This window comes from Cyclopterus lumpus, chromosome 5 (assembly GCF_009769545.1).
Source record: "Cyclopterus lumpus isolate fCycLum1 chromosome 5, fCycLum1.pri, whole genome shotgun sequence".
Lineage (NCBI taxonomy): Eukaryota > Metazoa > Chordata > Actinopteri > Perciformes > Cyclopteridae > Cyclopterus > Cyclopterus lumpus.
Window position 1 is genome coordinate 24,448,780 of NC_046970.1, and position 18,070 is coordinate 24,466,849.

The following is an 18,070-nucleotide window of genomic DNA, read 5'->3' on the forward strand; positions in this document are numbered from 1 at the left end:
AAAAAACATTCAAACGTTCTCTCACCGGTTTCTTTGTGTCTGTTTTATGCATTTGATGTTGTTGTTTTTTACTTTTTTTTAATGTTCTATTTCATTTTTCGGATATGCACGTCTTTTCAAAAAGTGTGATACTTTAAACGCAGACATGTGGAACTTGTGTAGAAAACAAAGCTTACTATGAATATAATTAGTCCCATAATGCCCTCTTGTCATTTATCTGAAATTTGGGCCGGATAGAACCGTTACTTGGCCACACATTTAGGCATTTGTAATTTTTGTTTGTGATGCTAACAGCGTAGCTCTTGAGCTAACTTAAGCTAACGCGTCGCTAGTTAGCATCCTACATTTCCGACGATGGCTCAAAACAACCACCCTGTGATGACGCTGAAGTTTGAGCTTTAAAAAAAAAAACGTGTTTTTCAAAAGCGGTTTATATGTACAACTGATGGCCGGCGTGCCGAACTCCATCTCCCATCATGCATTGCGCCGAAGGAAAAATAAAATGTTCGGATGGACGAGAGAGGGGGAGAGACACGGAGCAGAGCGGTCGGGACGAATCCACGAGTTGTGGCGTGAGAGTAACAGAGCGGAGCTCACTTCCTGTTTTTTTTTTTTTTTTTTAAATAACCTTTCACAATAAAAGCACGAGGCGCAGTGCGCTTAACGGGGGGGGAACTGAAGTTCCTCTCAGAGCGTTTACCATGGGAGTTCCCTGGATTAGCATGCTAAATTTAGACCAATGCAATCCAGCCTCTTCCCTTCGACTCTACTCACCCAGTACTCTGTTACTGCGCCTCGAATACTTCCATGTACTACTCTGCTGTAGTACTCTGCTGTACTACATGTAGTACATGTACAATGTTTTAAAAAAATCTGTGATATGGCACATTAATATGTCACATACTGACATGAAAGAGACGGGATAGAAACATGAGGAAGGGATGATAAATCACACACAACTACACACACACACGCACACACACACACACACACACACACACACACGTGCGCACACACACACACATGCCTCCATCTCCGTTTTCCCACTGTTGAAACCAATAGTGGGAGTTTTGTGGACCAAAGTTCCCACACTTGTTGGCTGCACCATGACCGTGGCTTCCAAAGTCAATGGTGTGTGTGTGTGTGTGTGTGTGTGTGTGTGTGTGTTTGTGTTTGTGTGTGCCCCCCCCGTCTTCCACCCCCTATAGCCTTTCTCATGGAAATTGGCAAGCAAGCAAATTGTGTGCACCTATGACCTATAACTCTCTCTCTCACACACACACACACACACACACACACACACACACACACACACACACACACACACACACACACGCACACACACACAGCTGTCTGTGCTATTTCTGACTACCCAGACTGTCGAGTCATCCCAGGACTGAGAAAGCAGAAAAAGGAGGGGAGGGTGGAGGTGGAGGGGGGAAGAGGGGGAGGAATTAGCAAGCTTCTCTCTCCCTTCCTGCCCTCTTCTCTCTTTCCCTTTCCTCTCTTCCTTCGCTCCCCGTCATTCATTTTTTCAACCCTTTCTCTCCCCCCCTCTTTTCCTCTCCTCTCTTGCAGCCTCCCCCCTCTTTTCCTCTCTCTCTTGCAGCCTCCTTTTTCCTCTCTCTCTTGCAGCCTCCCCCCTCTTTTCCTCTCCTCTCTTGCAGCCTCCCCCTCTTTTCCTCTCTCTCTTGCAGCCTCCCCCCTCTTTTCCTCTCCTCTCTTGCAGCCTCCCCCCTCTTTTCCTCTCCTCTCTTGCAGCCTCCCCCCTCTTTTCCTCTCTCTCTTGCAGCCTCCCCCCTCTTTTCCTCTCCTCTCTTGCAGCCTCCCCCCTCTTTTCCTCTCCTCTCTTGCAGCCTCCCCCCTCTTTTCCTCTCCTCTCTTGCAGCCTCCCCCCTCTTTTCCTCTCTCTCTTGCAGCCTCCCTTTTTCCTCTCTCTCTTGCAGCCTCCCCCCTCTTTTCCTCTCCTCTCTTGCAGCCTCCCCCCTCTTTTCCTCTCTCTCTTGCAGCCTCCCCCCTCTTTTCCTCCTCTCTTGCAGCCTCCCCCCTCTTTTCCTCTCTCTCTGCAGCCTCCCCCTCTTTTCCTCTCCTCTCTTGCAGCCTCCCCCCTCTTTTCCTCTCTCTCTTGCAGCCTCCCCCCCTCTTTTCCTCTCTCTCTTGCAGCCTCCCCCCTCTTTTCCTCTCCTCTCTTGCAGCCTCCCCCCTCTTTTCCTCTCTCTCTTGCAGCCTCCCCCCTCTTTTCCTCTCCTCTCTTGCAGCCTCCCCCCTCTTTTCCTCTCTCTCTTGCAGCCTCCCCCCTCTTTTCCTCTCCTCTCTTGCAGCCTCCCCCCTCTTTTCCTCTCTCTCTTGCAGCCTCCCCCCTCTTTTCCTCTCTCTCTTGCAGCCTCCCCCCTCTTTTCCTCTCCTCTCTTGCAGCCTCCCCCCTCTTTTCCTCTCTCTCTTGCAGCCTCCCCCCTCTTTTCCTCTCCTCTCTTGCAGCCTCCCCCCTCTTTTCCTCTCCTCTCTTGCAGCCTCCCCCCTCTTTTCCTCTCCTCTCTTGCAGCCTCCCCCCTCTTTTCCTCTCTCTCTTGCAGCCTCCCCCCTCTTTTCCTCTCCCCTCTTGCAGCCCCCCCCCTCTTTTCCTCTCCTCTCTTGCAGCCTCCCCCCTCTTTTCCTCTCTCTCTTGCAGCCTCCCCCCTCTTTTCCTCTCCTCTCTTGCAGCCTCCCCCCTCTTTTCCTCTCCTCTCTTGCAGCCTCCCCCCTCTTTTCCTCTCTCTCTTGCAGCCTCCCCCCTCTTTTCCTCTCTCTCTTGCAGCCTCCCCCCTCTTTTCCTCTCTCTCTTGCAGCCTCCCCCTCTCTTTTCCTCTCTCTCTTGCAGCCTCCCCCCTCTTTTCCTCTCTCTCTTGCAGCCTCCTTTTTCCTCTCTCTCTTGCAGCCTCCCCCCTCTTTTCCTCTCCTCTCTTGCAGCCTCCCCCCTCTTTTCCTCTCTCTCTTGCAGCCTCCCCCCTCTTTTCCTCTCCTCTCTTGCAGCCTCCCCCCTCTTTTCCTCTCCTCTCTTGCAGCCTCCCCCCTCTTTTCCTCTCTCTCTTGCAGCCTCCCCCCTCTTTTCCTCTCCTCTCTTGCAGCCTCCCCCCTCTTTTCCTCTCTCTCTTGCAGCCTCCCCCCTCTTTTCCTCTCCTCTCTTGCAGCCTCCCCCCTCTTTTCCTCTCTCTCTTGCAGCCTCCTTTTTCCTCTCTCTCTTGCAGCCTCCCCCCTCTTTTCCTCTCCTCTCTTGCAGCCTCCCCCCTCTTTTCCTCTCTCTCTTGCAGCCTCCCCCCTCTTTTCCTCCTCTCTTGCAGCCTCCCCCCTCTTTTCCTCTCCTCTCTTGCAGCCTCCCCCCTCTTTTCCTCTCTCTCTTGCAGCCTCCCCCCTCTTTTCCTCTCCTCTCTTGCAGCCTCCCCCTCTTTTCCTCTCTCTCTTGCAGCCTCCCCCCTCTTTTCCTCTCCTCTCTTGCAGCCTCCCCCCTCTTTTCCTCTCTCTCTTGCAGCCTCCCCCCTCTTTTCCTCTCCTCTCTTGCAGCCTCCCCCCTCTTTTCCTCTCTCTCTTGCAGCCTCCCCCCTCTTTTCCTCTCTCTCTTGCAGCCTCCCCCCTCTTTTCCTCTCCTCTCTTGCAGCCTCCCCCCTCTTTTCCTCTCTCTCTTGCAGCCTCCCCCCTCTTTTCCTCTCCTCTCTTGCAGCCTCCCCCCTCTTTTCCTCTCTCTCTTGCAGCCTCCCCCCTCTTTCCTCTCTCTCTTGCAGCCTCCCCCTCTTTCCTCCTCTCTTGCAGCCTCCCCCCTCTTTTCCTCTCTCTCTTGCAGCCTCCCCCCTCTTTTCCTCTCTCTCTTGCAGCCTCCCCCCTCTTTTCCTCTCCTCTCTTGCAGCCTCCCCCCTCTTTTCCTCTCCTCTCTTGCAGCCTCCCCCCTCTTTTCCTCTCCTCTCTTGCAGCCTCCCCCCTCTTTTCCTCTCCTCTCTTGCAGCCTCCCCCCTCTTTTCCTCTCCTCTCTTGCAGCCTCCCCCCTCTTTTCCTCTCTCTCTTGCAGCCTCCCCCCTCTTTTCCTCTCTCTCTTGCAGCCTCCCCCCTCTTTTCCTCTCCTCTCTTGCAGCCTCCCCCCTCTTTTCCTCTCTCTCTTGCAGCCTCCCCCCTCTTTTCCTCTCCTCTCTTGCAGCCTCCCCCCTCTTTTCCTCTCCTCTCTTGCAGCCTCCCCCCTCTTTTCCTCTCTCTCTTGCAGCCTCCCCCCTCTTTTCCTCTCTCTCTTGCAGCCTCCCCCCTCTTTTCCTCTCTCTCTTGCAGCCTCCCCCTCTCTTTTCCTCTCTCTCTTGCAGCCTCCCCCCTCTTTTCCTCTCCTCTCTTGCAGCCTCCCCCCTCTTTTCCTCTCTCTCTTGCAGCCTCCCCCCTCTTTTCCTCTCCTCTCTTTCTTTTCCTCTCCTCTCTTGCAGCCTCCCCCCTCTTTTCCTCTCCTCTCTTGCAGCCTCCCCCCTCTTTTCCTCACTCTCTTGCAGCCTCCCCCCTCGTTTCCTCTCCTCTCTTGCAGCCTCCCCCCTCGTTTCCTCTCCTCTCTTGCAGCCTCCCCCGTATCGTTTCTCTCGTCTTTGCATCCGTCCTTCGAGAACTTTTTATTTTCTCTCTTCGTTTCCTTCATCCTCTCCTTCCATTTGGTGCAGGAAGAAGGAGGGATGAGAGCCCCCCCCCTCTTTAAAACCAGGCATGATAAAAAAGGCCAATTTAAAAAGTATTTACTCAGATTTCCTGTCTGTTAATCATCAACATGAAGGCTCTCGCTGGATATAATTCATACACATCCAAATCCTTGCGTGATGGTGAAGTACGCGGCAAACTCGATCGGAGGTCGCGAGATGTCATGTGAGGAAAACGTTCTTTTACTTCAGCTCGCGGACACGTTGGAGTGAATAAAGAAGAATAAAAAATACCCCAAAGACAGACAAGACTCCTGTGGAGAGCTCTGTGATTGGACCGTAATCAGCCACGCCGTACTGAAACAGGGTCTACGGGTATCCGGTCACGCAGAACCCGGCAACGAGAGGTTCGTCTCGAGTCATCGTCGTTATAAACTTCTGTGCGATGAGCCGGATTAAAAATTAATGGCTAAAAAAAAAAAAAACATAAAAAAACATGACCGCCTTGAGGCATTTAGCCCGATTATACACACTCGACTCTCTCAGCACCCCTAATTCTGATTGACTTCCAGCATCCCTCCTTCCACTCCTTCCTACGCACGCATCCTCCCTTACTTCTTTCCATTCCTCTCCCTCCACTCGTTCCTTTCTCCCTCTCTCCTACCCTCGCCTCCTTTCCACTCCTGCCTCCTGCCTCCTGCCTCCTGCCAACCCACCCCACCCCCCTCACTCTCTCTCTCTGTCTGTCTGCTCTCTCCGAGCCATCTGACTCGGCAATGACCGCCGGTGACCTTTAGCTGAATGGAGGAGGAGGACGAGGAGGACGACGAGGATGCGGAGGAGGAGGAGGAGGAGAGAAGGCTGCGGCGGATGACAAATGAGCTAATTGCTTCAGATTAACCGTGGAGAGTCTGCCTGCTCGCCAGCCTCGTCCTGTCTAGACGCCGCCACAGAGGGAGGGAGCGGACCTGAAGTCTCTCTCGTGCAACATGGCCGAGAAGTGAAAACGTTTTGAACGTTTTAAAATAATAATAATAATAATAATAATACAGTTTGGTCTGCTTTTAAGTTTCACTGGGCAAAGTGAAAACCACTGTAAATCATGTCAGATGAGGTCAGTAACTCACCCACAGCAGGAGCAGACTTTGGAGAAAAACAGGCCGAGATATCCTGACCGTTAGTTCCTATCAAGCTCCAAAACTCCCGCACTTCCCATAATGCAACATTCAGGGGTTTTCTTCAAGTCCACAACACCTGTTAGTAACTTTGTTTTATACAGACTCCTCTGGTTGTATAGAAGTCTATGCTTCATGTGTTAAAGCTGCATTCTCTCTCCTGACCACCAGGGGGCGACTCCTCTGGTTGTATAGAAGTCCATGCTTCATGTGTTAAAGCTGCATTCTCTCTCCTGACCACCAGGGGGTGACTCCTCTGGTTGTATAGAAGTCTATGCTTCATGTGTTAAAGCTGCATTCTCTCTCCTGAACACCAGGGGGCGACTCCTCTGGTTGTATAGAAGTCTATGCTTCATGTGTTAAAGCTGCATTCTCTCTCCTGACCACCAGGGGGCGACTGCTCTGGTTGTATAGAAGTCTTTGCTTCATGTGTTAAAGCTGCATTCTCTCTCCTGACCACCAGGGGGCGACTCCTCTGGTTGTATAGAAGTCTATGCTTCATGTGATAAAGCTGCATTCTCTCTACTGACCACCAGGGGGCGACTCCTCTGGTTGTATAGAAGTCTATGCTTCATGTGATAAAGCTGCATTCTCTCTACTGACCACCAGGGGTGACTCCTCTGGTTGTATAGAAGTCTATGCTTCATGTGTTAAAGCTGCATTCTCTCTCCTGACCACCAGGGGGCGACTCCTCTGGTTGTATAGAAGTCTATATAAATGACTCTACTTCTCTTGATTTATTCCCTCAGTAAACATTGTAAACATTAGTTGTTGGTCTCAATCTCTAGTTTCAAGTCTTCTTCAATACAGCGTGATGTTCATTTAGTAAATTATGGTCATTTAGAGTCAAACAGACCATAAAGCAGGGGATGCTTTAGGGCGGGGCTACGAGGTGATTGACAGGTCGCTACCAGAGCCGTACGGTCACTTCCTGTTTACTGTTGCAAAGAAAATCCAAGATGGCGACGGACAAAATGACGAACTCGAAGCTTCAAAACAGCCGATGGGTGAACATTGACCAAGTCGTTGCCTGGCAACACAGTTCTATTATTACTTTTTATAGTTTTAAACCCAAAATCTCAATTGAAAAAAGGGTTAAACAACATAATGTTTTGGCCTTCAAGTAGAGAGACTCTGGAACACGCAGCTGTTTTTACATTAATACAATGTTTGCAGAACAAATAAAAAGAATCCGTTCAAATAAAAGACCTCGTAACCTCTGCAGTCACGAAAGAAGCGTTATTTAAAAAAAATGGAGGAACATCTGGACGTGAACGTAAAGACGATGTCTGCTAGGGTGCAGCATGGAAGGAGTGAGGTAAGGGAGGAAGGGGAGGACGTAGGAAATGAAAGAAGGAAGAAGCAGTAGAGGGAAAAGGGAGAGCATGAAAAATAGGAAGGGGGGGGGTGAGAGAGAATGCATCTTTAACACATGAAGCATAGACTTCTATACAACCAGAGGAGTCGCCCCCTGGCGGTCAGGAGAGAGAATGCAGCTTTAACACATGAAGCATAGACTTCTATACAACCAGAGGAGTCGCCCCCTGGTGGTCAGGAGAGAGAATGCAGCTTTAACACATGAAGCATAGACTTCTATACAACCAGAGGAGTCGCCCCCTGGTGGTCAGGAGAGAGAATGCAGCTTCAACACATGAAGCATAGACTTCTATACAACCAGAGGAGTCGCCCCCTGGTGGTCAGGAGAGAGAATGCAGCTTCAACACATGAAGCATAGACTTCTATACAACCAGAGGAGTGGCAGATGGAAAGGAAAGGAGTTGTCGGAGTGTTTTGGCTGAAAGACGAACTTCAGCACCAGCTGACGGAACAGAGAGACGGACAAGCTGTCAGCAGGCAGTGTGCCCACACACACACACACACACACACACACACACACACACACACACGCACACACACACACACACACACACAGATGGCGAGGCTGGCACCACGGTGTGTTTAAGTGTCTGTTCCCTTTCGCCTTTTACAATAACACTTCTCTATAACAAGCAGAGGAATGTGATCTGTTTATGTTTCATTATTTTTGTCTGTTTATGTTCCCTTGTGTGTGTGTGTGTGTGCGTCTGTATGCGTGTGTGTGTGTGTGTGTGTGTGTGTGTTATTTTTCACTGTCTCTCCTGTCGCTCAGCGTCTTCCCTTGCTTCCTTCAGTGCATCCTTTTGGTGTGTGTGTGTGTGTGTGTGTGTGTTTTTTAAGACAAAACTTATTTTAGGTGCTTGAATTTTATTTTGCCAGCAAACTTTTGTTTTAAAGCGAGACGCTCTCTCGATTTCATTTTAAATAAAAGTTTTTATATTTAAGGACGAGGGGACGAAACGCGTCTGCAAGTGTGAAATTAAATATTACATCAAAATAAATACGACTACAAATATCTTTGGCCCTTAAATCAAAAAAGTAATCGAAACCTAAATATTTATTAAATACAAAGTTTTAAATTCCTTAACCCCCCCCTCCCCCCCTCTCATCATTATTCCGTCCGGCCCTCTGACCCATCTGTGTCTCCCAGACGCTCCCACCACTCCCCCTCTCTCCCTGTCTCCTCCTCCCCTCCTCCCTCACATTGACCCCTTTTGTTCACAGCTATTGGGTGGTGGTAGGGGGGCGGGGGGGGGGTCCGGTCAGCTGGTTCCTCAATGTGTGTGTGTGTGTGTGTGTGTGGACAGTGTGGGAATGTGCAGTGAGAGAAAAGCAGCAGACAAAGCCGGGTCGGACCTCAGAGTGAGAGCGTCACCCGGCGAGGACGCACGTCGTGTCGGGGACACGTAGCTCGGAGTTTAACTGGGGCGACGTTTGGCCCTTTTTTTTAAAAAAGTTTATTTTTATTTTAACAACAACAACAACAACAACAGCTAAATCCGGTTATAATCGGCCCAGGAATACAAAGTGTGAGCGGAGGGACTATGCAGCCGTCGTCGGGCCGCCACAACCATGACGACTGCGTTCAGACGCAGCTGTGCGGTGAGTTTCGTCAAACGGGACTTCTTTTAAACGATGTTTCATTCATCGATTAGTTTATTGACAGAAGCTGTGAGTTGTTTTAATCAAAATGGGGCCGATCGACGAGTCAAGCCTGCAAAGCGCCGCAGGTTCCTGAGGATTTAACCCCTGAATGCTTCTGCCGTTCACGCCGGGTAACCGCGAGGTCGGAGGTTCGATTCCCCCACCGTCCGCAAGTAGAAGCCCTCGAGTTGCTCCCCGGGTCAGAGGTCACGTTTTCAGTCGCCGACTGTTTGGTGCTCGAGTCGTTGAACTCGTGGATCGTGTTTCGGGCCTCTCGATCTTTTATCGATCGAAAAAAACGCTTTGCAGGAGTCTCAATCTGGTTTTTATAAGCGATTATTATTTTTTTTAGGGATTTCAGAGAGAATCCAACCGTGTGAATGGATTCACTCAGAGGTCATGAAATGGTCTCAAGGGGTCGGAAACAGACTGTCTGCCCGCTGTGTGACAGTCAGCTGATCAGAAGAACTGTCACAACTGGTGTGAACCGTCTGGAAACCAGTCTGCAGTGTGTGTGTGTGTGTGTGCGTGTGTGCGTGTGTGTGTGTGTGTGTGTGTGTGCATGTGTGTGCGTGGTGTCTACAGGCTACTTAATGTTTTTCGGCCCTGACCTCCGCCTGCTCAAAGTGAAAAAAATTGTGTGAGAAAGTGCCCCGTTTGTGTGTGTGTGTGTGTGTGTGTGTGTGTGTGTGTGTGTGTGTGTGTGTGTGTGAAAGTGGGGGTGGTGGATGCAGGAAGAGGGGGTTTTGGAGTAGGCTGCCTCTAAACAAAGCTAGCCCTGTCTGTCTGTCTGGTCTGGTCTGGCTGTGTGTGTGTGTGTGTGTGTGTGTGTGTGTGTGTGTGTGTGTGTGTGTGTGTGTGTGTGTGTGTGTGTGTGTGTGTGTGTGACACCCTGACATCTACATAAGGACTACATCTCTGTCTGGACTGTGTCTGAAAACCTTTTTTCACAGAAACACACACACCTTGTTGTCGGGTCGGTTTTTAAGGATAAATTTAAATAATTCTATAAAATAAAGGTCCATCGCTGTTGTTGGTTTAGTATGAGTCTTAATTTAATATCTTTGAGTGAATAGGACACATTTTTCATTTATCTGCAATTGCAGATTGCATTTTTCCTTTTCTTTATATATTAATTATCATTCTAAAACTCTTACATTGTCCATGTTTTCTTTATTTTTTTCTTTAACTATTCTTTTTTTTACTATTCTGCTATTATGTTCTTGACTTTTACTTCACGTATTCTCTTTATTTCCTCCTAATCTGTTGGATGAAGCATTGTGTTATATATATATATATATATATATATATATATATATATATATATATATATATATATATATATATATATATATATAATGCTGTAAAAATAAAAGTAAAGTTTATTGTCTTCGGGGTAAGAAAGAAAAGTTACGTCCATTTATTTTTATTTATTTTTCTATTAAGCAGTGAGCGGTTAAATAAAGTGTTTTGCTTTGTACAAGACTTCCTGACTTCTAGTCAATAAACTACATCCTACACTTCCCATCATGCAACAGCATAGAGTCTTTTCACCATGTTCCAGCCAGAAGAACCCGTAGTTGATTCGACCCTCGATGACGTCACCGTAACATCACCGTGACAACACCGTGACATCACCGTGACATCACCGTGACCTCATCGCCGGGGTCATTTTTCTCTCAGAAGCCCGCAGACTAACTAACGAACCCCGTGTCTCCGTGTCGCCCCCCTGCAGCCCAGCTGGAGTTCGTCCAGATCCTGGTGATCGTGGTGGTGATGATGGTGATGGTGGTGGTCATCACCTGTCTGCTGAACCACTACCGCCTATCGGCACGCTCCCTCCTCTCCAGACACGCCCCCGCCCGCAGGAGACACCTGCCATTGGCCAACGTAAGTCGGAAAAAACGTTTTTTTACGCCTTCGCATGAACGCCTCCTGTTGGAAAAGTACCGACGTTAAGACTATTATAACGAAGGCGTCGTCTAACGGTAACCATGGTGATTTCAGGGTGGAAATCAACTGACGCAAACAGACAAAGAAGTGAAAAATAAACACCACGATTGTGTATTCGGGGTGTTTTTTCCTTGAGTGAATAAACGCCGCCGTAGGCGAGCGTTGACACTGACTAATTTCTTGCTTAAGGGGCCACAGCGACTATTTCAGGAAACACACGCACAGACCCACACACACACACACACACACACACACACACACACACACACACACACACACCTGAGGCCTCTACAAACATACGACTTCACTTGCGCTCCCTGAATCACCTGCTGCTGAATCATTGATGTGTGTGTGGCTCCCGTCTGCAAGTAAGACATGAGTAAAGGATGAGTCATAATCCTGCACACACACACACACACACACACACACGCTCAGGATAAGCTCAGGGGAGTCATTGTCCCAGTTAATTTTGGATTAGCAGACAGACACACTGACACACATGCAGACAGGCAGCAAAAAAAAAAAAAAACAGCCGGAGAACAAATAAAATAAAAGTAAAAAGAAGTTTTGAAAAGGTCCCTCCAGACGTGTTTAAAGAAGCAAAGAAGCTTCCAGCTGCTTCTGCGACGTTCTGAGACTTTTGGAGAAAGTCGTGACAAAGACGTGACAAAGTCGTGACAAAGACGTGACAAAGACGTGACAAAGACGTGACAAAGACGTGACCAAGACGTGACAAAGTCGTGACAAAGACGTGACAAAGTCGTGACAAAGACGTGACCAAGACGTGACCAAGACGTGACAAAGACGTGACAAAGACGTGACAAAGACGTGACCAAGTCGTGACCAAGTCGTGACAAAGACGTGACAAAGACGTGACAAAGTCGTGACAAAGTCGTGACCAAGACGTGACCAAGTCGTGACAAAGACGTGACCAAGACGTGACCAAGTCGTGACAAAGACGTGACAAAGTCGTGACAAAGACGTGACAAAGACGTGACAAAGACGTGACAAAGACGTGACCAAGACGTGACAAAGTCGTGACAAAGACGTGACAAAGTCGTGACAAAGACGTGACAAAGACGTGACCAAGTCGTGACCAAGTCGTGACAAAGACGTGACAAAGACGTGACAAAGTCGTGACAAAGTCGTGACAAAGTCGTGACCAAGACGTGACCAAGTCGTGACAAAGACGTGACCAAGACGTGACCAAGACGTGACCAAGACGTGACCAAGACGTGACAAAGACGTGACCAAGACGTGACCAAGACGTGACAAAGACGTGACAAAGTCGTGACAAAGACGTGACCAAGACGTGACCAAGACGTGACCAAGACGTGACCAAGACGTGACAAAGTCGTGACCAAGACGTGACAAAGACGTGACAAAGTCGTGACAAAGACGTGACCAAGACGTGACCAAGACGTGACAAAGACGTGACCAAGTCGTGACAAAGACGTGACCAAGACGTGACAAAGACGTGACAAAGTCGTGACAAAGACGTGACCAAGACGTGACCAAGACGTGACCAAGACGTGACCAAGACGTGACAAAGACGTGACAAAGACGTGACAAAGACGTGACAAAGACGTGACAAACACGTGACAAACACGTGACAAAGACGTGACCAAGACGTGACCAAGTCGTGACAAAGACGTGACAAAGACGTGACAAAGTCGTGACAAAGTCGTGACAAAGTCGTGACAAAGACGTGACCAAGACGTGACCAAGACGTGACAAAGTCGTGACCAAGTCGTGACCAAGACGTGACCAAGACGTGACCAAGTCGTGACAAAGACGTGACAAAGTCGTGACAAAGTCGTGACAAAGTCGTGACAAAGTCGTGACAAAGTCGTGACCAAGTCGTGACCAAGACGTGACCAAGTCGTGACAAAGACGTGACAAAGTCGTGACAAAGTCGTGACAAAGTCGTGACCAAGTCGTGACCAAGACGTGACCAAGTCGTGACAAAGTCGTGACCAAGTCGTGACCAAGACGTGACAAAGACGTGACCAAGACGTGACCAAGTCGTGACAAAGTCGTGACCAAGTCGTGACCAAGTCGTGACCAAGACGTGACAAAGACGTGACCAAGACGTGACAAAGACGTGACAAAGTCGTGACAAAGTCGCTCTGATGAATTAAACAGAAACGACTCATTTGACATTTGAGAACTGAGTGTTTGTCGTGCACCAGCGGAGCCCTCTAGTGGTCAAAACGTTAAGCAGACGATACGCACGCACACAGACACACACAGAGACGCACACACAGACGCACACACACGTGTCACGACTTTGTCACATGAGTTTCACTTTATCCGTTTTAAATAAATCAGCTTTATTGACGTGAAATAAAAAACAATATTTTGCTGCCAAAGCACTCTAATGATAACAGGTATGAACTGATAATAAATGCACATGTGATATACTGTTTGGTAAATGGGTTTAAATCAAAGTGAAACCCTCTCTCTCTCTCTCTCTCTCTCTCTCTCAGGAGGGGAGTCTGTGGTCGTCCGTTGCCACGGCGACGAACAGCGGTCTAAACGAGGTGAGTGAAGTAGCGCCGAGCGTCGTCGGAACAGGAAGTGGTCGTTTCGCGGCGTCGACGCGGCTTCAATCCGGTGTCTTTGCCTCTCAACAGCACCAGGTGTACAACCCACGGCCTCCGGACCGCGGCGCCGCCCACTCGTCCTACCTGCAGCGGGAGCCCCAGCACGTCCAGTCCGAGTCCCAGTCCCAGTCCCAGTCCCAGTCCCAGTCCCAGTCCCAGTCCCAGTCCCTGCCTCCGCTCCAGTCCCAGCGCTTCCAGCACACGTACGCGCCGAGTCGCTTCCAGCCGACGTACCCCTACCTGCCCCAGAGCCTCATCGACCTCCCCCCCACCATCTGCCTCTCGGACGGGGAGGAGCCCCCCCCCTACCAGGGGCCCTGCACCCTGCAGCTCCGCGACCCCGAGCAGCAGATGGAGCTGAACCGCGAGTCGGTCAGAGCGCCGCCCAACCGGACCGTGTTCGACTCGCACCCCATCCACCCGTCCAGCTCCTGTCTGCAGGCCAGGTAAAGGAACGGGGGCTAAACATGAGGTTCCTGTGGTCTAAATGGGGCCTCGTCAGAGACTGAAAAAGGACGTAGGAGCGACTGTTGGTCCAGTTGTTCCTACGTCCTTTCCCTCAGCCCGACTGTTCTCTATGTCGTCCTCTTGTTCCTCTGTTTTTTACTGACGGCCCCTTTGTTGTCGTTGTTGTTGTTGTTGTTCCAGTCTGCAGGCCCCGCCTCCGAGCGTCCATTCGGGCGTCAGCGTGCTCGAAGCCCAGGAGGCCCTGTCCCGGCACCAGAAGCAGGGCCCTCGAGCAGAGGGCGCCCCCCCGACCTACAGCGAGGTGATCGGCCACTACTACCACCCGGCGTCCCTGAGCCCCGCCCACCGGACCGTCTCGGCCCCGCCCCCGTCCTCGTCCTCGCTCATCCACGGCCTGCTCCGACCGCCGCCCCAGCAGCGGGGGAGCGTGGACAACAGGAACGCCAGGAACGCGAAGGAGAAATCCCAGAAGCCCCAGCGGGTGTGACAGTAATGCTTCCCCCCTCCCTCGCCCACGGAGGGAGGGGGGAGGAGGAGGTGGAGGTGTGTGTGTGTGTGGGGGGGGGGGCAGGGGGCAGGATTTTGTGTCCAGCAGCCAATGAGGAAACTACCTTGTCGAATGGTGAGATGGTTTAAGAGCTGGTTCGCGTTAGTTGTCGTCGTAGCTGACTTGAGGTCAGTTTCACAGTTTCCTCACTCCAACGCGCCGGGACCAGGACTGGGGACCGGGACCAGGACTGGAGACCCGGGACCAGGACTGGGGACCGGGACCAGGACTGGGGACCGGGACCAGGACTGGGGACCGGGACCAGGACTGGGGACCGGGACCAGGACTGGAGACCCGGGACCAGGACTGGGAACCTGGGAAACCGGGAAGCAGCAGAACTCCTGGAAACCGGATCACTCCTGCAGAGCACGGACACGGGAGATAAAATCTTGACACTTCCCGTTCCGCGGCTTCTCATTTCAGACGATGACGATGACGAAGATGACGAAGATGTCCGAAGGAGGAAGGGGCAGAGGGTGCATAAAGAAGGGGAGAAGGATGCATACCAGAAGCATCCTTCTCCCCCTCGTCTCCTCCTCCGTCAGACTGATCGAACTTCACGCGTTATAAATATTTACTCGTTCTGTTTGTTCCTATAGAACATTTTTCGGTAGTTTTTTCGTCTTTCGCTTTTTTTCGGGGTGCGAACGGCGAAGCGTTTCAACCTTCTTGGCTCTTCCAGGTTTAGTTTTCCTAGCGATGATCCTTTCGGCCTGCGTCTTCAGATCACGACGACCGAAACTTTTTCTTTCTTTTATTTTGTATTTTATTTTGTCGTTTCCTGAAGAAGGTTTGCACAAAGTTCAAGACCGCAATATGATTGACGAGAGAGTGAAACAGAACGTAAAGGGGTATTTTTCTAAACTCGATAGATTCGTAAGAGTAAAGTTAGTACTTGTTTTTTCTTCTTCTTCTTCTTCTTCTTCTTCTGTTTTTATATGTTTGAGTCTAGTTTTAGAGAAAGAAGAAAAACATCATTAATCTGTTGGGGTGCCGACTTTCACGCTGAACATTTTTGCTGCCTACGTGTCGGTGTGTGTTACAGTTTTTTGAGTACACGCGTACACACACACACACACACACACACACACACACACACACACACGTACGCAAACTCAAAAGCACGAATTTGCGAGTTATTTATATAATTGCTGAAAAGAATTGCACTATTTTTTTAGTATGCGCAGATGGAAACGTGTGGGAGAGACTTTTATTGTGAAGGAGCTCTGTCCCGTCGACGCGTAAAGAGAGCGAGAAAACACAGCGGCTCACCCGGGGGGGGGGGGGGGCCCAATCAGAAACTCTGCTTCTCTCTCTCTCTCTCTCTCTCTCTCTCTCTCTCGTCCCATTGGCCCGAATCGTGAGCCAATCCCAAAATCTGGCGGTCACCACCTCCACGCACGAGTCCATCGGACTTTGTCCCGTCGAAACAAAAGTCCGAGCTAATCACGACAACGTGAGACGTGAGCAGTGGGTCGTGTTGAACGTCAGATTTTTATTTATTTTTAAATTTTTTTATGGTTCCATCTGGTGACGAGAGAGAGAGAGAGAGAGAGAGAGAGAGAGAGAGAGAGAGACAGATCCTCCCTTTGTGGAGCTCTGCAGAAGGAGGGAGGCCCCTATATGAGTGATATGCTGACTGTGCACCGCTGTGTCTGGCACACACACACACACACACACACACACACACACACACACACACACACACACACACACACGCCCTCTGGTGAGTTCACCGCTGTCGCAGGCATCTCTGAGCACTTTACTGCACCAGGAAAGAGACAACAATCCTCCGTCAGCCAGCGGCAGAACCCTTTATTTAATATTCCAGAACAGAACAGAACCTTCAGAGGCCGCACAGAAAACAAGAGTTGTGCTCCAAAACTTTAAACATCCTTCAAAGGGGGTGGGGGGTGGGGAGGGGGGGGGGGCTAATTATAACCCACCACCTGGAATCACCGGCTGGTGTTTTTTATTACCGACATTTTTTTTTTTCTTCGTCTTTCAAATTGCTTTAAATGTTCTTTATTGAAGCAGAACTTTGGCTCAATTAATATACAGTCCCCAAAAAAATGGGCAAAAGCAGAAACATATCAAAGGTTTCATTTGTACTCTTCTTCTTCTTCTTCTTCTTCTTCTTCTTCTGTGGTGGATGTTTTTGACTTCTGGAGCAGAACTCTTACGAGGCGAGTTGTCGCAAGTTAAGACACACAGAAGTGTTGAAAAGTGACACGAGTGTTGACAGCAACTCGTCCTCTTTGTCGTGTCTCTGGAAGACCCGAAGGTCAAAGTTCAGCTCGCGAACGTAGAATATTAGCTAGTTTTTAAAAAAATGTTTTGTCTTTTTTGTTGCTTCTTTGTGTGAAAAGTGTTTGGGAACCTCTGGTAACCGGCTGGTCTGAGGTTCTCCAGTCGACTCGACGGCGCCCTCTAGTGTCCAGCCTTTATGCAACAGCGCCCTCCACAGGGGCCGAACCAAAACCCCCCCTCCGAGTCGTTTTTTACTTTGTCCCCCCCCCCACCCGAGGAGAAGAGAGAAAAGAGAAGGAAAAAGAAAGAGAAAGACGTTCTACAACACGGTGAATCCTCACGTCCCTTTTCTTGTCACATCGGGGTCACCGAGCCGAGCGGCCCTTTAAAAAGACGGTTTGAAGTTACTTACATTTTCTTTTTTTTTAAACTCAAAGAGTGTCGCGGCCCCCGTGGATAACGGGTGTCTTTTTTCTTTCTATTGCGCAACAGACCGGATTGAGGCGCCTTTGAGGATTCTGTAAAAAAAAAAAAAAATTAAATATCTTTAAAATACAGGTGCGGCCGTTTTTCCCTCCAACATTCTCAGTTGTTTAACTTAAGAGAGAAAACTTAAGAGAGAAACTTTTTTTAAGGGACGTGGGAACAAACTCACAGAACTTCTCTCAGATTAAAATCCTTTAACTTCTCTCACACACACGAGAAAATGACAAATAATCAGTCAGTCGTTTTCTTGGTGATTCGCCTCCTCGCTGTTCACTTTCTCCTTTTGCTTCCATTGTATTTAATGACAAGCACACACAAAATATATATATATATATATATATATATATATATATATATATATATATACAAAATCACGATATAAAGAAATCAATCTCTTGACCCCAAAGCAGCTTCTGGAGAGACGAGTGAATCAATCAAAGCGTGAATCACCTTTGACCTTTGACCTTGAAGTGAGCCCAGTAACAGCACACGTTCAGACAGCTTATAACTTATAACCTTTTTCTTTTCAGTGCTTTACTTGTGTGTGAACTGGGCTGCTCCCTTTTTTTATTTTATTTTTTGTTTTGTTTAATGAAAGTGGTTCGGTTCCCTCTCGAGGGTTCGCAGCGGGTACGAGAAGGCTGGACCGGCGCCGGTTGGGAAAACAGACCATAGTTCTGATAGTTTTTTGAAAAAAAACGTGTGTCAATCGAAAAAAAAGAACCTGCGCTGGCTGACGGTACTAAGAGAGTAGAAACTAGACAAAAGAAAAAAGACAGGAGGAAGAGAAAGAGAGAGAGAGAGAGGGAGGAGGACAAATCACACATTTACTCACACAGGTGAAGTCATCACACACACACACACACACACACACACACTTTACATCCCTTCAGCTTTCTGTTCCTTTAAGTGGCGGTAAAGCACGTCAACTGA

At 49.3% G+C, this 18,070-nt stretch overlaps 1 protein-coding gene across 1 annotated transcript in view; it reads left to right on the plus strand.

Moving 5' to 3' along the window:
- pmepa1 (prostate transmembrane protein, androgen induced 1) overlaps positions 1 to 16,297 on the plus strand; it is a 28,946-nt gene extending 12,649 nt beyond the window's left edge. The window contains exons 2-5 of the mRNA XM_034533362.1: positions 10,563 to 10,717; positions 13,270 to 13,323; positions 13,417 to 13,832; positions 14,035 to 16,297. Of these exons, the coding sequence (XP_034389253.1) occupies positions 10,563 to 10,717; positions 13,270 to 13,323; positions 13,417 to 13,832; positions 14,035 to 14,341 (932 nt within the window). The 3' untranslated portion in view covers positions 14,342 to 16,297. The remainder of the gene's footprint in view (positions 1 to 10,562; positions 10,718 to 13,269; positions 13,324 to 13,416; positions 13,833 to 14,034) is intronic.
- Positions 16,298 to 18,070: the final 1,773 nt, after the last annotated feature.